Source organism: Pseudochaenichthys georgianus, chromosome 4 (assembly GCF_902827115.2).
Source record: "Pseudochaenichthys georgianus chromosome 4, fPseGeo1.2, whole genome shotgun sequence".
In the NCBI taxonomy this organism is placed as follows: domain Eukaryota; kingdom Metazoa; phylum Chordata; class Actinopteri; order Perciformes; family Channichthyidae; genus Pseudochaenichthys; species Pseudochaenichthys georgianus.
Window position 1 is genome coordinate 41,311,617 of NC_047506.1, and position 27,082 is coordinate 41,338,698.

At 41.7% G+C, this 27,082-nt stretch overlaps 2 protein-coding genes across 3 annotated transcripts in view; both read right to left on the bottom strand.

Moving 5' to 3' along the window:
- Positions 1–8,753, bottom strand: part of btbd8 (BTB domain containing 8) — a 40,711-nt gene extending 31,958 nt beyond the window's left edge. The window contains exons 1-4 of one of the 2 annotated variants that reach the window (XM_034080535.2): positions 8,653–8,753; positions 7,697–7,815; positions 3,398–3,577; positions 651–769 (exon numbers count right to left, since the gene is read on the bottom strand). In XM_034080535.2, the coding sequence (XP_033936426.1) occupies positions 651–769; positions 3,398–3,577; positions 7,697–7,800 (403 nt within the window). In that variant the 5' untranslated portion in view covers positions 7,801–7,815; positions 8,653–8,753. Of the gene's footprint in view, positions 1–650; positions 770–3,397; positions 3,599–7,696; positions 7,816–8,652 lie in introns of both variants that reach the window. The other variant, XM_034080534.2, reaches the window with a different exon arrangement.
- A 2,633-nt stretch (positions 8,754–11,386) lies between these two features.
- On the bottom strand, positions 11,387–25,830 carry ephx4 (epoxide hydrolase 4). The gene is made up of 7 exons (XM_034081512.1): positions 25,304–25,830; positions 23,608–23,693; positions 20,740–20,897; positions 18,965–19,093; positions 13,961–14,064; positions 13,093–13,241; positions 11,387–11,650 (listed from the first exon to the last, which is right to left on the bottom strand). The coding sequence occupies exons 1-7, from the start codon at positions 25,544–25,546 to the stop codon at positions 11,410–11,412; spliced, it is 1,110 nt and encodes a 369-aa protein (XP_033937403.1). The 5' UTR covers positions 25,547–25,830; the 3' UTR covers positions 11,387–11,409.
- Positions 25,831–27,082: the final 1,252 nt, after the last annotated feature.

The window sequence follows — 27,082 nt, forward strand, 5'->3', positions numbered from 1 at the left end:
GAGGTTTCTCCCATGTTCCCTTGAAACTGTGGGTTTTCTCTGGAAGTTTTTCCTTGTACGATGTGAGGGTCTAAGGACAGAGGGTGTCGTATTGTCATACTGATATTCTGTACACACTATGAAGACCACTGAGACAAATGTAACATTTGTGATATTGGGCTATATAAATAAACATTGATTGATATATATCGATACGCCGAAATAGGAAGAGTATATTTAAGCTTGTTATGCAAATAGGTTATTTGGCTTTTTTATCAACTAAGACTCGTTAGAAAATGTTTTCAACTTGAATTGACTGAATGTATTTGAAAATTGGGCTATACATACTTAAGAAGTACAATGTGTGGGCCATATTCCATTATACTTTTAGAATTAGTTGTGGGCTAAAAATGGACGTTGGCTGCAGTTGGCAACTGGGCCGTAGTTTGGACGCATCTGCCTTAACTTATAACACAGCAAATTGTGACGTTAAAAAGTATCTGTGTGACGGCCATGCTGAAATGAGCAGTTACGACAACAGGAATCCAAATGGGATTATCTCTTAAATGGATTATGGCTGAGATAACATGATGTTTAGAAGGGGGATGGGGACGGGGGGGGCTAATAGTTCACATAACCTACAATAACCCTCTATAGAGAAGCGTGTATACCTGAGTCAGAGGAACCTCGCAGGTCTGGTGGGTCAGGAGCAGTGCTTTCTGGCACCGAGTCATCCATGTCTGGGATGATTTCAGCCGAGTGCATGCTCTGGTGTGCCGTGTACACGCGCCTGCAGGGGGAAACTCCAAAGGTTAATTAACACAGACCTTTCACGCAAATAACAATCTCATTTGATACATTGTGACTGTAGTGACAAAGTATGCACGGCATACATTTTCACTGCAAAGGCTTTTCTTTTTTTCTCAGTGAAGCATTTTATAAAGTGGCTCGGAACCTGATGAAGTCACTAAGTCTGTGATAGTACATGTGCCCTGAGTGCTTTGTAATCTGCTGTGAACGCCTGGCTTGGTCTGACAAGTGTGCTAAGCAAGCGAGTGAGTTGTGATAATGCTACCCAGGCGTTAAAGTGCAGACAATAAAAAACATTCCTGGGTTTACGTCTGACCATTGATGCACGTCATTCCTCGTCTCTCTTTCACCCGTAACAATATTCTTTTTGATGCAATGCTAAAAAGGCTAGAAGTTGAGTGCAAACACTTTACAGTCTCCGGCAACCTGACAACTTTCATGCCGACAGGTCCCTGATGACCCTCTACTACAAATCCTACACTGAAACATGTTTCATCATCATTATTTATTTGATTATCTCTGGTCTTTGTAAATCAAACCCAAGCTTGCACTAGCTAAAACAGTAATGATGATGGTCCAGCAGAGTAGCCGGCCTGTTCTCTATAGCCCTCAGCTGGTAAACAGGGACAATTCTATCTTGACAGATGGCACCTCCCATCTTACCTGCGTGTTGTATCCCTACACTCTGGCACCTGTTTCAGTTCCCCTTAGTCGTGACAAACAGATACAAACATCATCCTCTCCGTGCTGCTCATGTTACTGTGGATCTCTGATAATGTTGCTGCTGGACAACTTGGTTCCATGTGTTTTTTAACACTTACTCATACTACTGCACTAATTATTTTAGCATGTTTGTAGTTGCAGTGCTGCTATCCCTTAAATTTGTATTTTTGTTTTATGTTGCACGCTATTTCATTGAAACAATGCCGTTTTGTTAACTTAATGATCTTTGCTTCTTTCTTGTACACCACACTTTTATTGAATCCACAGTGACCATGTCATAGAAACTGTTGATAACGTGTTTTTCTCTCCAGATAACTGATAAATGTCAAAACGTCTTTCAGCATAAGTACATGTAGACTGCTTGATTTGTCCACCTAACCGTCTAAAACTGCTCTGGTTGGTATGGCAGTTTTAAATATAATTCAAGAAGGCAATGGCTAAAAAGGTCAACACCATCAAACAAATAACTTATTATCAAAATAATTGATTAATTTGTGATTGACTAAACTCATTCATATTGAATCTTTTTAATAGGATGCCTATTCATGCCAAAAACCTCCATCTCATGGTAACCTGAATGCAGGGATGCTTTTTTTACTATGTATTATAAAAGCTTGAAACTAATTTTAGACCTCATGGTAGTGTAGCGAAACAAGGACGACTCTTTCTTCTAGCCCTAATTATAAACTGCTAATGATACCCAGACTCACATCAGTGGATCAAACCACTGCAAAGCCTTGATGGAAATAACGACACTAGAATGATTATAAACCCTCAAACACCTTGGGATTTGTGTGTCTCAGCACTGAAACTCAAATGTGACGTGCAATTTATTATTGAACAGCTGCAGCATTTGGATGCAGCAGATTCTTATCCTGCAGATTACAGATGGTGTGCTTGGCGCCCTCTGCTGGGCAGTTTGTGAGTATGTATCACTAAGAGAAAAAAAGATGTCTCCTAACGTCCCCTAGAAAGCACATTGTAAAAGGCACAACCGAGGTAAAACCAGATTTATTGTCTAGTTTTTTAAACGGATGCCTGTTTTAATCTTGTCTGGTCTTCAACCTTCCTAAATTCTCCCACACCACACCGCTCCCTTCACTGGAGTGGCTTCCAGTAACTGTTAGAGTCCACTTCAAGACAATGGTACTAGCGTACCATGCTGCGAATGGATCTGTCCCTTCCTACATCCAGGACATGGTTAAACCGTACACCCCAGCACATGCTCTACGCTCTGCATCAGCCAAACGACTCGCTGCACCCTCGCTGCGAGGGGGACCCAAGTTCCCATCAGCAGAAACACGTGGGTTTGCTATCCTGGCTCCAAAATGGTGGAATGAGCTCCCCATTGACATCAGGACAGCAGAAAGCTTACACACCTTCCGGACTGAAAACTCATCTCTTTCGACTCCACTTCGAGCGATAGAATTACTAACAAAGCACTTATATACTAATAAAGGACTGGCTTATCTAAAGCCAGTTGAGTAGCACTTTAAATGTTTTGGCTCTATGAAACCTGATGTACTTATATGATTCTGTTTTCTTCAAGTTTGTATCTTGTTGGTCGAACGCACTTATTGTAAGCCGCTTTGGATAAAAGCGTCAGCTAAATGCAATGTAATATAATGTTAATGATTTTACTGCAACATTTTATACACACGATCCCCCCTTGGAGAAGACTACATTTTCACTCTTTTCGATTGTGGGAAGGTTCCAAACCTCAACCAAGAAAAATAGTTAAGATACTTGTATATTACAATCCATTTAAAAAACGACGTATATTAAAGTATTGAAATAACATGGTTGGTCTACCTCGGGTAGGGGTATCTCAATTTAAGAGGCCTTAGCGACATAAATAGAAGCTGCAATTATAAATCTGGCCTACCTGAGGAAATCTTTTAACCCGGACAGCTCATATCCAGACAGATAGATGTTGGTGGGATCTTTGTGGGCCTGGCCCTGCAGGACATGAGGAGCTCTGGCCAGCAGGACGGCTCTGTGTGCCTGCAGAGAGCCGGCCCCGGCATACAGAGAGACATCCGCCTCCAGCTCCTCCTGCAGCAGTCTGGGGAAAGGATTTACAACACTTTAGCACACGCAGAACCATCACAATTCTCCTGTTCCAACTGTATTTAAAACATGCACACTATCAATGTGTCTGAGTAACTATCGATTAAAAAAAGTAATACAAAACAGAAAAACTTTGGTTTTAACCCTGTTGGCCACATGTAAAAACAATTACATTTTAAAGCAAACATAGTTGAGTTTAGTTTATTTTGGTCGCTTTTAACTAATTCAACTTAAATACACATTTATTAAAAAAACAACAATACATTTTCAATAATCAAGACTTTGATTATGTCAACCTTTTTTTTCACCCATTCATACAAGACGGGTTAACAGAACATGACAGATTTGAAAGGTGAAACCAGTATTTACAACTTTGACCAGATAGTACAGACATTAAAATGATATGAATAATAATAAAAGCAGTTACACAACTTCTATTGTCCACATGCCCGACCACAGAGCCCTGCTGTGATTGTCCGTAGGGACTCAGGTCCTAAATAAGTGGTAAAGGGACAAACGTTATAAAACTGAAACGGTTCATCTCTTAAATAAAAGCAGAGGGCTTCAAGAGAAGTGAACTCTAACACACTAACATCCACTGTGTGACATGTGGGGATTCTTCTGACACCCACTTTAGTAACATGCACCGCCTAGCACCGGAGAGAGGCATTTTGATGAGTTTTCATCGATGTTGAGGGATATTGATCTATGCCTAAAATGCACGATGCAGGAGAGATGTTTATTGTTTTACCAATTGTCAATGTCATTAATTTCTTTAAGAAGAAGAAGAAGATTAACCTTTATTGTTCCCCCTAGGGGAAATGCAGCTTTCACTTTGTTTTTATAAACACACACACACACACACTACAAGTATATAGGTACGCATTTTACGAGCCACAGTACAAATACACACATGGTGAACACATAAACATGCATTTTGGAGAGGCAGCGGGTTCGGTTCCTTGCTCAAGGGGACCTCAGCAGGGCCCAGGAGGTGAACTTGCACCTCTCCAGCTACCAGTCTACCGTGTTTTTTTTGGTCCGATCGGGACTTGAACCGGAGACCCCTTCGGTCCCCAGGCCAAGTCCCTACAGACTGAGCCACAACATACACATTGTAATAAACAGAGAACATTATGTGCCTTCTATTATGTTGCACACATTACAAAATGTGATCAATCTGAGTTCATGTTATTGTGTCTTACTTACTATATGTAATCAATGGTTGATGTTACATTGAAGTTCCTTTGCTCTATTGGTAGTAAAACAGCCAGACAAACTGAACCACGTATCATTCCACCTCTGTTCATTCTTTAGTTTTATATTAGTTAATCATCCTATTACTATTTTTTTTTAATTGTTTAAAGTTTATTACACGTTGTATTTCTTTTACAAAACTAACTTATTTTGTTGAGTTTTTTTAAAACAAGTACATTCCTTGTAGTTCAATCGGACTCACGCTGAACTTTCTTTTGAAGATTTGTTGCTCTATGCTGTACATGAACAGTAATGAACAAGTAAGGCCTTCTTAACTAACCAACCTCTAACATCTCTGAGGTTCAAAGAGTACTCTGACGGCCTATTTCCCCCTCTCAAACGAACACAGCAGAGTCCTGAGGGCTGAGGGCTGAGGCGGTGCCTTTCTTCTTCCCCATCCTTATCTCTCCTCGCGCCTCAACGACTGATCTGTGTGACCCAGGAATCCTCAGCTAAAGACCGAGAGTGCGGTATGTACAAGTTCCACCATGAAACTATGTCCATAACTGGAACCGTCTGATTAAATCTGCCCAAAGTGATGAACCACTAGAGCAACAAGGACATCTACATCCACATCAGATACAACCCAATGACCTGAACTTTACTGTAACTTTGCAGCTTGCCAAGATGTATAGTCTTATTATCTGAGACCTTTCTATAGTTCTCTCAAGGGCTCCTGACCATGGAAAGAGTAGTCCTTAACTTAAGGGCCAATTATTAGCTTGCACCAACAGTTTTCAACCAGACTGTGTGGTCTTCCTCAGTAGATGTTTACTTTTCTTCAAAACAATAACTTGTACTTTGTTATGCTTTTATTTCTATGGTATGATTAAGATTACATTTTCAAAGGCTTTAATTTAATATGCAAAATAGCTACGTCATTGTTCATCTGAAGATTTTCATTGCAAAACTACGCTGTAGCCATTGTGTGTATTCAAATGAATGCCTAAAATAGTAAGACAATATTATAATATTATTACATTTAAAGCTTAATAAGATAAGTAAAGGTCATTTTAAAAAGTAATTTCCAGGAAACTTTCCTCCAAGGTAAACTTAGAGGTGAAGTTAAAGAAATTATAAAAGAAAGAGGTCAAACATTTAGATAGCAAAAATATCTTTATTTTTTAAGCTTTAACTGACATTTTTACAAATAAAAAAGATACATGCAATACAAATGTATTGCACAATAGCTGTGCTTTATTTTAACTGAGCTACGCCTGTGGCAAGCTATTAACAGGCATTACACTGTGCCTTGTCTTTTTCTTTTTAGTGTAGTGGAGCCTCACTTTAGAGCGTTTACCGCGACCCATCTTTGGTGTTATGAAGTGACTGAGCTCGTGAACTGTCTACGGGAGGGAGGGGGGAGCCTCGCTGCGGGGCAACTCTGGACCTCTGTCGCCGCAACTTACATGATGCCGTTTAAAAAATGAAGGGCGGTGCCGACCGTTAGCATACCGAGCCGGCCGCCAACGGCCCGCTGACGACCGGCCGTTCTGTGATTCTCCAGAACACACAGATGGCCAGTCCGCCCTTACCCTGGCTGTATTCCACCGGGGCGCCGCGGCGCAGACAGACCCGGTGGAATACAGGGTCTACCGCGTTTAGGAACTGTTAAGCAGAACGGAAATTGTGTATTTTGTATGGGTACCCGGCATTTTCTTATCGGTTCTCATCTGGAACCGAGTTTCGGTTCTCAACCCTAGCTATAATGCTTCAATTAACTGGCTATTCTTTATAATATACTCAGATCAACAGGAGACAGAGATGTTAAGTTATAAATTAAGGGTTTTTATTATTATTTACAGCAGGGGTGGGGAACCTTTTTCCTCTCATCGTAAAAAGGTTGGAGACCCCTGCATTAGAGCGTAAAAACTGTAACTATAAGTATCTGAGATAAATATGTGTACTGAAACAAATACCAATAACTGTATTGCATTCTTATGCGCAATTACTTCATAGTCTTTGTATTTTTCGTCCTGCATTTATTGTGCCCCCTTCAGAGAATAACTGCCCCCCCCCCCCCAGTCAAATTGGTCTAGAACCGCCACTGTGACTGCACCAAGGTTATTTTTCTAACTTTATAAGCTCCTCTTGGGCCAAAGAGGATACATTAAAACAGTTTTAACAACTGAGTACTTCTCTCTTTGACAAGTTAGTTGAAGTTAATGAATACATTTGCTGAACTGCCTCTTTAAACGTAGTCTTTGAGTTGAGCTTTGTTTGTAAAACTATTGTTTTACATACTTGTTTTAAATGACAGCAGCATTGATCCCTTTTCCTAACCCTACCTTCCTGACGAGCCTTTAAAAGAAGTTGCAGGTGTTATGGAAATCTGGGGCCCAAACACCGGCTGGAGAGTACAAGTCAAAAGTGATCAAAACAAATAAATGGTTAATCAAGCAAAGCTGTCTTTTGGTTATTTATTTGAAGCTTCAAATACACGATATAATAATATATTGTCACAGGTCGGACAGAGTATGAAAAGTTTGCCCGAGAGTGCGCAGAACAATGAAGAAGCAGAGATTATATAAGGAAAGAGTGGGAATATTATAACTCTTGGGTTCACACGGTCAGATTGTTTATGAGACACCCAGTGGCCTTGCAGATAGCATAACGGTTCTTGTGTGACTCCCAGTCTGCTAAAACAGCTGTGGCCTTGCAGAGCCACAAGAGTGATATAATAATAGTAAGAATATATCAGGAAATAAGAAGCATTTGGTTTAAGCATATGAAAGATATAATAAGGATGATAATAACTAAAAATTTCCACTACACAGGCGCGGCAAGCTTTTTGTTATTGACATTTGCCATTGATCCAAGATCCCCGTTCAGTGCATAGTACTGTCACATGTCTTACCTGTCAAAGTCTGCAGATAATGCAGCTGATAAACATCTTTTCAGCTGCTCTTTGTGTTTGCGCTCTTTGGCCTGGAACTCCCTGGCAGCCTCTGTGGTGATCATGATTCATCAGGTTCTCTGAGACAGAGGCAAGACACAGATTTTAGCCGGTCAGTTCATTTATACAGGACATTTCATGCCAAGGCGTACATTCAATGAGCTAAAACCATTGTATAAGAAGTAGAACACATACTATTAAAAGTAATTGGGCTACATAAAACCCCAGTTGCATGCTGGGAAAGAAACGTAAGAATATATTTGGCCAAGTGAGACAGGTCTTTGAAAAAAAGAGACAGTAGCATATCGCTTGAATCCCACAAGCCAAATAAAATGCAATGTAATGATTTAATTAATACTGTTTCAATCATATGATGCCAGCTTCACCTGACATGCTCTCTGTCAGTCTGCAACACCTTCAAGTTCACACACCACACACTCTTACCAGCACTGTAACCCATAGAGGCGCTGCTGCTTGTCAATATGAAGAACATCTATTAAAAAGGGTAGAGATGACCTCGACAACCCAAAACAAATGCACCGTGTCCATGGATATTATTCAACCTTAACGTAATTAGAACATCGACAAATATAGCTTTGAACAGAAAACCGGCTTTACTCAGCTTCCTTACGAGAAAACACCACTGATAACACCAATGATAACCAGTATATCTCTTCTTTTTACATTTGTTTCAATAATTTAACCACACTCGGCTAAACCCCACATAAATATCTATGCTTACACGCCTGTGCTGTTAGCCGAATAACATTACTTTCATGTCCATCTCATTGCTAGCATGCTCGCGCTAGCTAACATGGGCTACCGTTAGTTATCTTCCTTAAACCATGAATGTCTGGGGACCAAAATAAACCGACACAAATGAGTTACCGCCGTCTGTTAGTATGAGGTTCGGTTACCAGCTCAAGCATCTTCATTAACGTGTCGTCGGCTGACCCACTGACCGATGTTGTTGACATCACCGCTGCACGCTGCTCTACTCCCCACCCATCGCCCTCCAGAGCACGGCTCGCAATTCGGAGGAGTGGCCAAGTCGTCACAGCCCGGAAGCTGCGGCACATGCGCAGTGCAAACAAGGAAGGTGCCGTGTCCTCAGATGATGCTTTCAGGTTCTGTACCTAACCTCGACATTCTAACACTTTGAAATTAAACTCTTCTGGTCCCTTGTGTTTTTATTTTCATATCTCAGAGTAAGACCTCGCCTCACACTTTATTGTTGCATCCGAGTAGCAATTAGATCTGAACCCACCCATAGTCCAATTGTTTGAAGTTTGAAATATGTAAATGTGTTTGAATGTAATGAATATTTTTTGGAACAAGATACTAGGTGTTTCTCAATGTCGAGGACACTTCCTTGGTAGGACATGTCTTCCGAGTCACTTCCTTCAGAAGCGAGGCAAGAATCCTTCCTAGCCTCGGAAAACGAAGAATGGTGGAACAGGCTAACAGGTGTGCGTCATATGCGAGGTCCCGCCTTAAATGGAGCGCGATTTCCGCCTAAGATTTGGGAAATTGGTCCGTGCGCAAAGCATTGTGGGGATTTTAAGACCACGGAGGATACACATGTGACACACATGCTATGAAGGATACTCTATGGAAGCAAACAAGAGACAGAAGTATTTGAATTTTATCAGACACCGAATTTATAGCATTGAAAATAATTACTTTGAAAATCATCTATCTGAATTTTTTTGCTCCGAATTTATATGTGAAATAAAAATGTAAAGATTCAAGTTAAAAAAATTTGAATAGTCAAATTCAGGTCCCAAAAATTCAAATGAAAATGGCGAAGCCATATACGAAATAGAACAAAGCTGTCATTTGAATGGCGGTCAATTCAAATTCTGAAGTTGTTGCCGATCCGATCAGAAATGTATGAAAACCGTGGATTTTTGGATCTTCAAAGAGCCCGATTACAATGGCCAGACAGGCAAACAATTACATTAAATCATTGGAAATCGAAGATCGGGCTCGATATATGGTTAAATATAGCAGAAAGTGATCGATGTCCATACAGTAGATGAGAGTAACATCTACGTCACTTCAGGGCGAAAATTACGGCCCCGCCCACTTTTTGGGGAAACAACACTGTCATTTGAATTCGGCTCTCTATAAAAAACACAGACCACAATCTTCAACTACAAGTCTACAACAAAATCAAAAATGTAAATAATGCAAAATCACAAGTAAAAAAAACAACACTAATATTGCTTATCAATAACATTTCAATCCATGCGATGATTATTAAAAAACAAAAAATAAAAAAAGTCCTGAAAAATACTGACCTGTGTGCCAGACATAATAGTTCCCACTGCCCTTGAAGGCAGCGAAAGAGCTTGTCCCTGACTGTTGTTGATGTCATCGACCTCTCCTGCATCGTTAACCTATGCTGTCAGTGGAAATGCAACTGTAAATGTTTGAATCAGCATTAGAGAAACAAACACAGCAAATGTCCAGCGTGGTTGCACAGTAAGATCTACTGCAGAGCCATTTGGTGCAATTAAAATAAATTTCTAATAAGGCATAATTTTAAGAATTACATTGAAACCAATGTATTATAAATAATGAACAATAAGCCACTTAAAAGGACTAAAGTGTATAATGGTCTATGTTTTTTGCTGTCTTTAAACTGACATTATAATGTATTGCCTGACAACAGCACTGAAACTTGTTTATGTAAGACTGATAAATAGACATCTCAGTATAATTTCACATTAACATTTCATTACATCAACAATGTCAGGAAGGGATCTAAAAATATATATATATTTTGTTCTACAGAGGAAACCCAAAATAACCAACATCAACTGCTGTATTACTCAGCTCTGTGCTATATTTAACAGCACATACAATAGTATTTCTGGTGTTCTTCATCTCTTCTGTCTAACCTGGAGGCATCATGAAGCCCAGCGCACAGATTCAAACACACGACTGATGTTGTTATCTTTAAACAGGCCAGGCATGATGAGAGGCAATGCAGTCAAACAGATTGACACTTAGTTTATTTATAAAATCAAAAGGTGTAGACTTGGCTCTGTGAATTTCAAAATGCAGTGTGTAGGAATAGATACAAAATAGTACAATAGTCAAACATCACTGACATGTCTATACAGGAAGATCAAGATAACAACATTCTCTACATTTGAGCATCTCTGAGGAAAAAATACAAAAAAAGAAAGCTTCTTTCGACAACACTACCTGATAAAGGGAGTGGGAGAGCGATGGCTCCCGAAGGACTGTGCCCAAAGAAGAGTGGAGCGACCCGGTGAAACACACAAGTGCACATCCTTGCCTCTCAGGACATCTCTACAACTCCAAAGTTAAAAGGCACCACACAATACAAGTCACAAGAGATTCTGCTGCACATTTGTAATGCTGTAACTGAAAAACTTTAAGGCGGATGTCATGTGCAAAAAACATCTTGAATATATGTGTCACACGTCCTGCTCAGTGTCCTCTCTGGTGAGGTGTGCTTTGTTTCTTTTCCTTTGCTGCTGACGTCTTTAAAAAATATCTCGAATGTGAAAGATTTAAAGAATGATTGCATTATCACTATGTTGCTTGGTATCACAGGCATATTCCAGGCTTCCAGGTGTGGCAAGCGAGAGGGGCAGGGTGGGGGGGGGGGGGGGGGTGGAGGAGGCCTCGCTGTGGATTTAGTTCCTGTAGCTTTTGCGTCCCTCTCCTTCCTTCAGGAAGGTCCATATGAGGGTGTTCACAATATCAGGCTGGTCCTGCTGCAGCCAGTGACTGGCCCCAGATATGATGTTGAGACGGAAATGATTCCGGATGTAGAGGCGGCATGCCTCGGCCATTTCCTGCTCGAAGAAGGCATCTCGCTCCCCCCACAGCAGCAGCACAGGAGACCGGACATGGCTCTGGCTCAGGGGGAGGGAGCTGAGGACACAAAAGAAAAAATCCAAAATATGATTGCGTGTGAGATTTTAAGGGAAAATGTATCTTTATTCTATTCATAATATCAATATGAGATTGTGCCAATGCTATGGAATTATGATGTTCTGGTGTTTAAGTAATGACTTAACCTGCTGGCTGTGTGTTCACTCAAGCCAAGGCTATATAGCAACACAAATGTAGATGGACTGCCTTTTTCTCCTCTGCAGCCATGCATTGTATCCAATACGACCATCTGAAATGCAGACTTTGCTGAAGAAAATACCTTTCTGTAATGTTATCTCTAGATTTCCCACTTTTCTACAGCATTTTACATGCAGTGTGTTCATGTTTTGTTTGTCCCCAGTGCTAAGGTACATATCGCTTGGCTGCTTGAGCATGGGTCAGTGATATTTCTTTGATGTACGCATATAAAAGCTATTCTAAGATAAGTCATTGCATGAGAAGGGAGCAGATGGCATGCTCAATCATGCATACAGTTCACATGTCAGATAGAAATGCACATTTTCTATTTTTTATCTGATTTATACCGATCACTATGAGCCATCTGGCCAGTCCGACATGTAACAATGGAGCTGTATGTAGATGTAAATATTTGACGGATGGAGAGAATATCTCTGACAGTAGATGGTGCTACTACATTTGCATTAAATTAGAGCATTGTATAGTTGTTTCTTTTTTCTTGTACTAAAAAGTAGTTTAGTATCAGTGAAAGGTCCCATATGGCACCTGCTTCCATGCATATGACGCTTGTATTATTTGATGCAATGTTAGAGATGTAACCCCTCGCCTCGAAGATGATAGATTTTCTGATTGGATCTTTGATACTGAAATGAGTCATGCAACTAATGCGTTTTACTTTTTGCAATTACATTTTTGCTTTAGAAATGCTAAAAGAATGTCACCCCTGCAAACCTTTACATATACACATGTGTTATCATATTCCAACAATGCTCCTCCCCTATTATGCAAAATCCTGTCTTTTACACATACACATGTGTCCCCTCCCCGCTGTGGAGAGAGACTGAAAGTTTCAGGAAAAAAAGATTCTCTCTTTTGTTGTCCTGATCCATTTCTATAAAAACCTGTCTGAAAATGAGCTGATCAGAGTTTGGCCACTTTGTGATGTCACAATGTGTTTTGGGTTGTATAACCATTAACCAATCAGCAACCAAGGTAACAACCGCCCATCCTATCACCTGAATCTCCTCCGAGAGCAACATGGACTTTTTTTAACCAATCACTTCTCAGAGGGGCGTGGCCAGCAGCAGCTCATTAGCATTTAAAGCTACAGACACAGAATCAGCACTTTTGCAACAGGGTATAATAGAGCTTTAAGAAAAGACTCAAACTTTTCTTCCAAATATCTGTAAACAATTTCTATATCTTTGACCTGAACATCTTTTGGTGAGTGAAGTGTTCCCCACCTGAAGACATTCCTGTAGTAGTTGAGGGCTCCGGTGAGGGCCCCCGGCTGTGAGAGTGCGTACAGATAGGCCTCCAGGTCCTCGGCAGTAAGCAGGCGGCCCTTCCTCCCGATCCCCGTGCTGCGGCTGGTGAACAGGGCCTTCAGAGCCTGCAGCACAGACAACGGCTTCAAGTCTTGAAGTTCATTGAAAAGTTTAACATTTTGGTAATTATTTGTCTCTGAAACCATAGCCTAAATATGAAACAGCCAGCTAGCTTAAATTAGCCTAGCTTAGCGTAAAAGGCCAACATGTAGAAATCATGAAGTTGTTGTTTAATTTGAATAAAAGCAACATTATGTGTTTATTAGCCGTTCACGCTTATTTTAAACCAAAACGTTTACTAAACAGGCCCTGTGATACAAAAATCTACATTACTTTGTTTTAATCACCAAATAAAGGATTATTGATTCAATGTATTTATTATGTATTGGATTTGTTGGTTTTTATTTAGAGAAGAAAGAAATTGTAATTGTCATGTTATTATAAGAATGTTCTTCTTGTGTCTTTTCACATTATGTTTATTCATTATTTACATAAAAAACTAAAAAAGCAAGCCCACTTTTCTTTGAAAAGGATGCTTTGCAAAAGTATTATTGCCTTTTGATGACAAAACGCCGCTATACAATTTAGCAAATGATTTGGTCATACTCTCTCATTTTAGATTTCCTCCAGAGTTGATCCTACACATAATCTCTGACAGCAGGATATTGCCTTTCACTGTGATGTCATGCAACATACAACAATGCATATGCACACACAACACACAGAGGATGCTAGCACACACAACCTTGACCTTGAAAGTGCTTAAGCCCACACAACAGACCACCTTGAAATCATTGATGGAGAACATGAGCTCGGGGAAGCGGGGCAGCTGGTAGAAGAAGAAATGGCTGGACTTCAGCAGCTGGCTCGGGTGACGAAGAGCGTAATCTGGAGGAGAGGAGAGGAGGAGAGAAGAGGAGAGGAGAGGTGAGGAGGAGAGAAGAGGAGAGGAGAGGTGAGGAGGAGAGGAGAGGAGAGGTGAGGAGAGGAGATGTGAGGAGAGGAGAGGGGAGGAGAAGAGGAGAGCAGAGGAGAGAAGAGAAGAGAAGAGGAGAGGTGAGGAGAGGTGAGGAGAGGGGAGGAGAAGAGGAGAGCAGAGCAGAGGAGAGAAGAGAAGAGGTGAGGAGAGGAGAGGAGGAGAAGCGAGGAGAGGAGAAGAGAGAAGAGGAGGAGAAGAGAGGAGAGGTGAGGAGAGCAGAGGAGGAGAGGTGAGGATAGGAGAGGGGAGGAGAGCAGAGGAGAGCAGAGCAGAGGAGAGAAGAGGAGAAGAGAGGAGAGGAGGAGAAGAGAGGAGAGGAGAGGAGGAGAGGAGAGAAGAGGAGAAGAGAGGAGAGGAGGAGAGGAGAGGAGTTGTTAGATAGTAATGCACGGCCCAGTCTTCCCCCTCTGAGGGCTCTTGGGCGTGATGACTCCGGATGGCTCTCCTCTCTGTTTACTCCACCAGCTGTTCCAGCCTCAAATTAGCCTCCTGTAATTAGCTTCTCATCCTCTTCCCCTTACGACACAAGAGGATCGGCCGGATGGATGCAAACATACAATTGAAGTAATATGCTTCCTAATTAATGACAAGAAGCATGTTAATAATCCAAGAGCAATCTGATTAGTATGAAGAACATTGGTTTTCTCTTACAACGTTAAAGAGGCAAAGGCTAACATCTCTGTGCTCTCCCCCCCCCCCCCCTGCCTGAAACACCTCCGTTGTTCTCCTTTGTTTACTTCCTGAACATAGTGACATCACTATGTAACACTTGCGCTTCTGTTGGTTAGCGCCCCAACACATTGTATGGGATAGGCTAAGGGGCGGAGCATCTCTAAGCAGTTGACCAATCATAACAGAGCCAGCCAGCTAACCAATCAGAGCAGACTGGGCTCTGGTTTCAGACAGAGGGTGAAAAGAGGTGCTGCAGCACAGGCAGTATGAGAAAAATAAAGAGCTTTTTGAACATTAAAGCATGGAGACATGTAGAGACACTACATACTGATCTACACCTGAACATCAGCAGGAGAGGACTCTTTAGAGTAGAGACACTACATACTGATCTACACCTGAACATCAGCAGGAGAGGACTCTTTAAAGTAGAGACACTACATACTGATCTACACCTGAACATCAGCAGGAGAGGACTCTTTAGAGTAGAGACACTACATACTGATCTACACCTGAACATCAGCAGGAGAGGACTCTTTAAAGTAGAGACACTACATACTGATCTACACCTGAACATCAGCAGGAGAGGACTCTTTAAAGTAGAGACACTACATACTGATATACACCTGAACATCAGCAGGAGAGGACTCTTTAAAGTAGAGACACTACATACTGATATGCACCTGAACATCAGCAGGAGAGGACTCTTTAAAGTAGAGACACTACATGCTGATATACACCTGAACATCAGCAGGAGAGGACTCTTTAAAGGAGAGACACTACATACTAATATACACCTGAACATCAGCAGGAGAGGACTCTTTAAAGTAGAGACACTACATACTGATATACACCTGAACATCAGCAGGAGAGGACTCTTTAAAGTAGAGACACTACATACTGATAAACACCTGAACATCAGCAGGAGAGGACTCTTTAAAGTAGAGACACTACATACTGATATACACCTGAACATCAGCAGGAGAGGACTCTTTAAAGTAGAGACACTACATACAGATATACACCTGAACATCAGCAGGAGAAGACTCTTTAAAGGAGAGACACTACATACTGATATCCACCTGAACATCAGCAAGAGAGGACTCTTTAAAGTAGAGACACTACATACTGATATACACCTGAACATCAGCAGGAGAGGACTCTTTAAAGTAGAGACACTACATACTGATAAACACCTGAACATCAGCAGGAGAGGACTCTTTAAAGTAGAGACACTACATACTGATATACACCTGAACATCAGCAGGAGAGGACTCTTTAAAGTAGAGACACTACATACAGATATACACCTGAACATCAGCAGGAGAAGACTCTTTAAAGGAGAGACACTACATACTGATATCCACCTGAACATCAGCAAGAGAGGACTCTTTAAAGTAGAGACACTACATACTGATATACACCTGAACATCAGCAGGAGAGGACTCTTTAAAGTAGAGACACTACATACTGATATACACCTGAACATCAGCAGGAGAGGACTCTTTAAAGTAGAGACACTACATACTGATATACACCTGAACATCAGCAGGAGAGGACTCTTTAAAGTAGAGACACTACATACTGATATACACCTGAACATCAGCAGGAGATGACTCTTTAAAGTAGAGACACTACATACTGATATACACCTGAACATCAGCAGGAGAGGACTCTTTAAAGTAGAGACACTACATACTGATATACACCTGCACATCAGCAGGAGAGGACTCTTTAGAGTAGAGACACTACATACTGATATACACCTGCACATCAGCAGGAGAGGACTCTTTAAAGTAGAGACACTACATACTGATATACACCTGAACATCAGCAGGAGAGGACTCTTTAAAGTAGAGACACTACATACTGATATACACCTGAACATCAGCAGGAGAGGACTCTTTAAAGTAGAGACACTACATACTGATATACACCTGAACATCAGCAGGAGAGGACTCTTTAAAGTAGAGACACTACATACTGATATACACCTGAACATCAGCAGGAGAGGACTCTTTAAAGTAGAGACACTACATACTGATATACACCTGAACATCAGCAGGAGAGGACTCTTTAAAGTAGAGACACTACATACTGATATACACCTGGACATCAGCAGGAGAGGACTCTTTAAAGTAGAGACACTACATACTGATATACACCTGAACATCAGCAGGAGAAGACTCTTTAAAGTAGAGACACTACATACTGATATGCACCTGAACATCAGCAGGAGAGGACTCTTTAAAGTAGAGACACTACATACTGATATGCACCTGAACATCAGCAGGAGAGGACTCTCTAAAGTAGAGACACTACATACTGATATACACCTGAACATCAGCAGGAGAGGACTCTTTAAAGTAGAGACACTACATACTGATATACACCTGAACATCAGCAGGAGAGGACTCTTTAAAGTAGAGACACTACATACTGATATACACCTGAACATCAGCAGGAGAGGACTCTTTAAAGTAGAGACATTACATACTGATATTCACCTGAACATCAGCAGGAGAGGACTCTTTAAAGTAGAGACACTACATACTGATATACACCTGAACATCAGCAGGAGAGGACTCTTTAAAGTAGAGACATTACATACTGATATTCACCTGAACATCAGCAGGAGAGGACTCTTTAAAGTAGAGACACTACATACTGATATACACCTGAACATCAGCAGGAGAGGTCTCTTTAAAGTAGAGACACTACATACTGATATACACCTGAACATCAGCAGGAGAGGACTCTTTAAAGTAGAGACACTAGATACTGATATACACCTGAACATCAGCAGGAGAGGACTCTTTAAAGTAGAGACACTACTGATAAACACCTGAACATCAGCAGGAGAGGACTCTTTAAAGTAGAGACACTACATACTGATATACACCTGAACATCAGCAGGAGAGGATTCTTTAAAGTAGAGACACTACATACTGATATACACCTGAACATCAGCAGGAGAGGACTCTTTAAAGTAGAGACACTACATACTGATATACACCTGAACATCAGCAGGAGAGGACTCTTTAAAGTAGAGACACTACATACTGATATGCACCTGAACATCAGCAGGAGAGGACTCTTTAAAGTAGAGACTCTACATACTGATATACACCTGAACATCAGCAGGAGAGGACTCTTTAAAGTAGAGACACTACATACTGATATACACCTGAACATCAGCAGGAGAGGACTCTTTAGAGTAGAGACACTACATACTGATATACACATGAACATCAGCAGGAGAGGACTCTTGAAAGTAGAGACACTACATACTGATATACACCTGAACATCAGCAGGAGAGGACTCTTTAAAGTAGAGACACTACATACTGATATACACCTGAACATCAGCAGGAGAGGACTCTTTAAAGTAGAGACACTAGATACTGATATACACCTGAACATCAGCAGGAGAGGACTCTTTAAAGTAGAGACACTACTGATAAACACCTGAACATCAGCAGGAGAGGACTCTTTAAAGTAGAGACACTACATACTGATATACACCTGAACATCAGCAGGAGAGGACTCTTTAAAGTAGAGACACTACATACTGATATACACCTGAACATCAGCAGGAGAGGACTCTTTAAAATAGAGACACTACATACTGATATACACCTGAACATCAGCAGGAGAGGACTCTTTAAAGTAGAGACACTACATACTGATATCCACCTGAACATCAGCAGGAGAGGACTCTTTAAAGTAGAGACACTACATACTGATATACACCTGAACATCAGCAGGAGAGGACTCTTTAAAGTAGAGACACTACATACTGATATACACCTGAACATCAGCAGGAGAGGACTCTTTAAAGTAGAGACACTACATACTGATATACACCTGAACATCAGCAGGAGAGGACTCTTTAAAGTAGAGACACTACATACTGATATACACCTGAACATCAGCAGGAGAGGACTCTTTAAAATAGAGACACTACATACTGATATACACCTGAACATCAGCAGGAGAGGACTCTTTAAAGTAGAGACACTACATACTGATATACACCTGAACATCAGCAGGAGAGGACTCTTTAAAGTAGAGACACTACATACTTAAAACAGACATAGGGAAAACTATGTTGGGATTTATTCTTTTGCACAATCATACCTGTGAACACAGAGGGATGGGGGCTGTTCAGGACGATGAGTTTGGTCACCATCTCTGGGTATTGGATGGCAAACAGCCAGGCTATAGTCCCGCCCCAGTCGTGCCCAACGAGGCAACATCTGTTGTATCCTTGGAAGAAAAGCAAAGGAGCATTAGTCTGTCGTTGTTGTTCCTAATAAAGGATGTTTGTGCTGCTTATTAAGGCATGTCATAGCCACAACATCAATACTGTTCTCACTTTCTTATTGCTGGGACATTTACACCCATCTAATGAATGCTATTCATGCTGACAGCCGAATGCAGATCAAGGTCAGGGCATCCATCTGAGGGATGCTGGCCACATTACTGTTCTAAAGTCATCCTCTTACCTTTGCTGGCACAATGTAGCTACAACCACTGTTCTGAATCACAGCGAACCTCATCTCAACATTAATATCACATGCACTTCAAAGGTCTGGGGCCACTTTACAGATGGCCATGCAGTGTCTGCTGTGAGCAAAGAAAAGGGCAATGTTACTTGCCATTGGTGGCTGAAGGGCAAGCCTCTGATTGGTGTGGCCCCATTAGCTGGCTGTGAATGTGGAACTGTAATGTGGACCATTTGGGCTCTAACTGCAGCTGTAAAAAGGCTCGGTAGTTCAGTTATCTTATGATCAATGCAAGCCTCCCACTTCCACTCACATGAGCATTGAGTGAATCCTCTCCACAGCAATATGCATTAGCTCTTTAAAGCCTAGAGGAAATGACTGTGACGGTTAGAACAATGTAAGTGGGAATGTGCAGGGGAATATTAGGGAGAGAGGGTTCCTCTGGGCTGGACTTCTACTTGGTTAAAGATCAAATCCACTTGTACCATTTAAAGCTGTTCAACTTCATATTGTAATATTACCAATGGACCAGCAGACAGTGTGTATTGAAATGTAATGTGTTGCCCGTAGCATGAACCATTGGAGATGTATCCATACAGCATTTTAGCATCTTTCAGTTCAATGTTTTGGTTTTAGAAACAAAATCAACCCCATTTCTAGATGTATTTATTTATAGAATAACCAGTGTAAGACATAACATTGTAATTTAATAAAACCCCACTAAACTCCATACAAATGTTGAAGAAATGCTATTCAATTAAAAGACAAATAAAAAATGTAGGTTTTGAGTTGGCTCTTAAACCTATGAATGTTCTCTGCCGCCCTCAGGTCTTTCTGGGGGGCTGTACTAAGAAGAAGACGTCTCACTGTGGGTCCTTGTTTTCACTTTAGGTACAGTATATCATTAAAGGCAGTACCAGAAGACCTCAGGGTTATAGAGGGTTCAAAGCAAGTCTAACAAATAGGAGGGCAAGAACATTAAGAGCTCTATAAAACAAAACGTATATTTACACGTTTACTTGTAATTAGCACCAAGAATACCCACTAAAATAGGAGCTGGCAAGTGTCAATGCTAAGACGGGTTACTTCATACAGTAGGTACGCAGTGCTTATTGTCCTGTGAAATGCTGGCCGATTGAAGAGTGAAAGTGTCACCTTGGCAGAAAACCATTGGATGTTGCCTGGTGTGTGCAGACAGCCTCAGGCTAGCTCCCTGCTAGTGTTAGCATGCAGTCAGCAGGCTGTTGGCGCGGTATCGGTACACTGTCCCATGTTCAGTAAGAATTAGTCACAGGAAGTGTTCATGCCATGCTGCACTGATAAACAAGTGTATTTTAGACTGGAGACGCCGTCTAAACAATAGTTCTGTTCACATCACAGACACGCGGTTCTCCTGTTCTCTCTCACCTAGGTACTCCACGATGTCCTTGACGTCGGTGACCAGGCTGTCGAAGCTGTAGCTGTCAGAGGAGAGCGGCAGGTCGGACTCCCCGTAGCCCCGCATGTCCACGGCCACCACGCGGAACTCACTCTTAAACTCACGCAGCTGGTAACGCCAGGAGAACCTGAGGCACACAAACAACGTGCACAAATTCACTTTTTCTTTCATTTCTTTAATTTACTTTCATAATTGATGAGACAGAGCTCAATGGTTTTATTTCACAACAGCTTCCTTTTAAAGGGCTTCTCCAACATGTTGGAATTGCCTAGATCAGGGGTGTCAAACTCAATTTCATCGCGGGCCACATTAACATTATGGTTGCACTCAAAGGGCCGGTTGTAACTATATAAATATACATATATAAATATATATATAATGTATTATATTACATTATTGCCTCTGAATTTGATTATTATCGGATAGGATAATAACTTAGTAACTAGCTACGTCTGAAAGCAGAAGTCCAGGGCAAATAATTGTAAGTCTCTTCAGTGCGCACGTCACAAAACGAGATGCATTGTAGGACATGTAGTTTATGGGCAACCTGCTTCTGTAAAGTGGCATGTAACCGTATAATAAACATATTATATTCTTTGCAAGCTCTTGCGGGCCACATGAAATGAAGTCGCGGGCCAGATTTGGCCCCCGGGCCTTGAGTTTGACACCCCTGGCCTAGATCATAGCATTGTAGAACTTGCAAGAGACTTTTTATTGAAAAAACGTTACAGCAGAAGTCCAGATATCCAGAAGTGTATGCGCTACTTTGGGATCAGGCACCAAAACACCATAACATCAATTTAAGATCTCACTGAAGTATGAATGAACATCAAATCAGTTGTGTCTTTTGTCTTCTCTTTAATGTTTTCTTAAAATGTTCACTTAAGTCTTAAAGGTCTCTTGCTCTTATACTGAAGGAATCCCTTGAAGTTATACACCATTGAACAAAAGATCTTTGCAACTAAAGTAAGGAAGAGAGTAACCTCTGACTCTCTCAACCGCCACAAGGAAGCGTTTGTAGATAAAAGATGAGAATGAACGAATCCCAAAAGAGTGGATGATGACCTTAACGATGAGAAATTGATATGACACTGATATTTGACCGGGAGGAAATCATGATGTGTGGGACCGTTTAGAGTTGGACCGTTGTCCTCTCCACAGCTGTGCCTCCAGAGGTTATTTAGCTTTATGTTAATCTGTTGGCTGTTATTCGCGGGTCAATATGCTCTTTTTTACGGGAACATAATATATATGTTTTAACTATCTGGCTCCTCAGTTCTTATAATGCAATTCAACAGTGTCTTATACCTCTTTGCGGCGCTACAAAACTGACCTTACATGTACAGTTATTAACACTTCAACTGTATTTACTCTTTTCCAAATGGATAACCCTGCACAGTCAGGACAGCGCCTCTTTAAACTTGCACAGTGCAAATGCTCATTTGAGACACAAACTAACTGAGCTTTCTCTCCAGTGAGCGAAGGTCACTTCAGTATAAAATAATTGAAGATCTTGTCTCCTAGAGGCTCCTCATAAGAACTGGAATCCTCCTCCTCCAGTGAGATTCTGATGAGTCGGTATGAGATCCCACCACTGAACTCTCAGATGAGGTTTAGAACAAAGAAAGCATTCCTCTGACACGACATGTTACATTACATTACATTACATTGCATTTAGCTGACGCTTTTATCCAAAGCGACTTACAATAAGTGCATTCGACCAGGAAGACACAACCTTGAAGAAAACAGAATCATAAAGTACATCAGGTTTCATAGAGCCAAGTATTTCAAGGGCTACTCAACTGGCTATAGATAAGCCAGTCCTTTATTAGTATATAAGTGCTTTGTTAGCAGTTCTTTGTTAGTAATTCTATCGCTCGAGGTGGAGTCGAAAGAGATGAGTTTTCAGTCTGCGCCGGACTTTCCATTCCACCATTTTGATGCCAGGATAGCAAACCCACGTGTTTTTGCTGATGGGAACTTGGGTCCCCCTCGCAGCGAGGGTGCAGCGAGCCGTTTGGCTGATGCAGAGCGGAGTGCACGCGCTGGGGTGTACAGTTTAACCATGTCCTGGATGTAGGGAGGGCCAGATCCATTCACAGCATGGTACGCAAGCACCAGTGTCTTGTTAGACGCTTTTATCCAAACGACTTACATACATTCAATACTGTGGGCAATCCCCACACGAGCAATTTGGGGTCATAGGTCAAGTGTCTTGCCCAGGGACACAACAACATGCTGACTGCAGTGGGACTCAAACTTGCTACCCCCTGATTCCAAGTCGAGCACACTATCTACTGAGCCACAGTCTCCCACACATGCTACTCTTCTAAGTTCTGAGAGCGCTAAAGAGCTCTCTCCATCCGTGTCACTGAGCACAGTGAAGTAAACGGAAGCAGAGAAGGCTCCCCTCTTGCGTGAGTGAATCCCCGTCCTGTCAGCAGCTTAGATAGTATGCTAGAGATATGGACGGCTTATAGCTTGGGACAACCTCTTTGGCCCCAATCCAGGAGCGCTGCTCAGCGCCACTTTTCCATTTCATATCAGGAGGGGGAGATTTTGAATGCTTTGGACTTTTTTCCCCCGACGGCAAATCGTGTCTGTGATTGAGGACTCCTCGTGCATTGTGTGGAATTGTCTCTGCAGCCCCGGAGGAAGAGTGCAGAGATGTAATGGTAGCCTTAATGGTATAAAGCTAAAGAATGCTCATTCTCAAGGGACATTTTAGAGCGGTGACAGAGGGAACAAACACAAACATGGTACAGTGGTGGCTGTACTCTGCTGTCTGCTAAAGTGCAGCTGCTATGCCCCCAAACCCTGATTTCCATTTGACCTACCAGAACTCAGGGAATCCGTGTAAGAACAGCATGAGTGGCTTTCCACGCTCTCCAGCAGCCACATAGTGGAACCTCAGGCCCGACTCCTGGTGAAGAGAAGACATGCTTTTATCCACAGCCACTCAGAGACACAACATAACTACTCAGTGGCTGCTTTGTCAAAATAACACCAAAGATGTATTAAGTAGGCTACATTTAGTCAACAAGCTTTCCTATTAGGAGTTTGAATACTTTAATACATATTTTTTACATTTTCTGTTAATTTGTTCTTCTTCTTATAATATATATGACGAGTTTATTAGATATGATGCACTGTAATAGCGGCAATTTGTAAGTAAAATTCTGTATTTAAAATCTTAATTCTGTAAATGAATTTAAGCATACTCCAGAAAACCAAGGCTACTTTAAATGTAACATTAAAAAATTAATGTGCAGCCAATGGGCTCTCTAGTTGTTACATTAGAGTAGAATATTACATGTGTATAACATGCATGCTTTTAACTAAGCTTATTTATTATTTTCATACTGATGTATAAACATGTATTCACAGCTCTCAAACGATCTGAAGGTGAAAAGCAATGTGAAACCTGAAAAAACAAGATTTGAAACTGAAAAAATTATTGTTTTGAATCTGAAAACGAAAAATCTGCAACTGAAAAAAATAAGGATTCAAATATCAAAATATGTATAAAAGTGAAATCTGAAAATAAATATTTTATTCAAAAAAAATTGCTGAATTGAATCAAAATAATATTCAACCTGAAAAATGATTTCAAATACTTATTTTTATTTTGAATACATCATTGTATTTTTCAAAGTTCAGGATAAAAACTTGAACTTTCAAATAAATTGTATTTTTTTGAATGATCAAAACTTATGACCCTGAAATAGCTCCATAGTGCCTCAAATGGCACAATGCCTGGGTAAATGTTACTGTCCATGACTGAAAAGCATGCCTGGGTATTTCATGACATAATGTTGAACACCTGCGCTGGGCTAATGCTAATAATGCTAATGCGAGGATAATAAAATGGCGGCTTCACAAAAGTTTTTGGGAGTTTTACGGGGCGTGGTTTGCAATCCGCCCAGCCTATCAGAAATATAGCTCTTTTCTCACAAAAGAGCCGCTCGAAAGTCCCTGCTCTCTAGCAGGGACTTTCGAGGGGGTAAAAAGGTTCGCATGAACTAATTTTAGTACCGGCTCTTTTTGGTGTGAACGCGATCATGAACTAAGTTCGCATGAACCTTTGTGGGAAAAGTACCGCAGTGTGAATGCGCCTATGGTTGTTGGGGGCTCGCAGGCAGCCTCTGCTTGTGGAGCCGAGAGGAGCTGTCCCTTCAGCACCACCTGAGACCAGAGCAGCGGAACCACGTCTGAAGGACCAACAGTGGTGATCTGCTCTGAGATCAGGCAGCCTGTGTGCACGACACACACACACACACACACACACACACACACACACACACACACACACACACACACACACACACACACACACACACACACACACACACACACACACACACACACACACACACACACACACACACACACACACACACACACACACACACACACACACACACACACACACACACACACACACACACACACACACACACACACACACACACACACACACACACACACACACACACACACACACACACACACACACACACACACACACCTTACCTTGATCCGAACATAGCAGTGGGTTCCCAAGGACGTGTCATTCAGACAAGCCGGGGGAGTCTCGCGGACCCCCCATTGGAAGGTGGCAGTCGGCCTCAGGATGATGTTCCAGCAAAGTTTCAGCAGGGCTACGATGGTGCAAAGCGCACAATAACCGTAGATCAGCGACCAGTAGCCCACAACTCTGATTCTCAGCGCGAGACTCATCAGAAATAACAGCAAGGACTGGAGCACTCTCGCCATCTTTACATTGCCGCAGGAAAATCAATCGGGATTGAGTTAGCTACTGATTTGTCTCTGTTCACAGCTCGCTTCTGCTTAAACACCGCTCTGCACAATGTCGTTCCCAGCAGCGCATACGCACGACTGTCTGAAGGGAGGATCCCGATACACGGCTGAATGGGACGGTGGCAACAGCATCACGTCAGATTTCACGCGTGCGTGTGACAGCAGTGGGTTGTTTCAGTAGGAGATGAGACGGTGCTGTTGACTATACAAGGCGAGCCCGAAATGAGGCGGTGAGCCGCTCTGTGCGGCGCTCTGCGGAGATGAGAGGCGGGGAGAGCGGGGCATCACCGCAGAGCCCCGGGCTGCAGCCGCTGTTATGGCAACAACAACACTGCATGTCAAATAGCCTATAAGGCACCTGCTTTTAATACATGAAATATTTCGAGTTAATTTCAATTGTCACACCCACCACTTTCAGAACAATTAACGGCCAGCAGTTGATTTCATTAGCTGGCTATACTGGTGTGTTTCGGGCAGCTCATTCATATTATAATGAGCCGTGATGCGGTGCAGGTGCGCTCTTATCAGCCCAGCGGGTCAATGGTGGCGAAACACAGCTCGAGACCGAATGACACGCGGGATGAAGCAATTAACGTGTTTCAGATGAGCCCCGGCCTCACGTGACTGGATAACAGATTGAGACCATTGTCCTTCTTCGAGCTGAAATATGGAGCCCGGAAGTGGACCAGATGAGGCGTTCATGAATAATGAATGACATTACTTAAATAATTCACCAAAAGGAAAGCTTTATTATTTCTACTGTAGCATCAATTTGTTTGACTTTAATTATCTACATCAGGGGTGTCAAACTCAAGGCCCGGGGGCCAAATCCGGCCCGCGACTTCATTTCATGTTGCCCGCAAGAGCTTTCAAAGAATATAATATGTTTATTATACGGTTACATGCCACTTTACAGAAGCACATTGTCCATAAACTACATGTCCCACAATGCATCTCATTTTGTGACATGGCACTGAAGAGACTTGCAATTATTTGCCCTGGACTTTCGCCTTCAGACGTAGTTAATTATGAAGTTATTACCCTATCCGATAATAATCCAATGCAGAGGCAATAATGTCATATAATACATTATTTTATATATTTATATCGTCTTAAAGTTACAACCGGCCCTTTGAGTGCAACCATAATGCAAATGTGGCCATCCAATCCAAAAATATTTGCCAAAGCATTATATTATTGTAAAATCAAAAAATAATTTGAAAGACATGCTATCAGTCAAATTGGTTTTGGGGGAGGGGGGGGGGGGGCGGACTTGCACTCAAAATGCGATAGAAGAGAACAGTCTGTAACTATTACGGTTGGAACGTACATAACAAAAACAATTACAAAGATGCAAAAATGATCCAAGAGGTTCTTGCTTACTTAAACAATAAGTGCATTATTTACATATCGATATTTGTATATTCCGTCCTGGTCGTGGAACGACGGATCAGCTTTTTACTCTCGCAAGGATCCTGGAGGGGGCCTGGG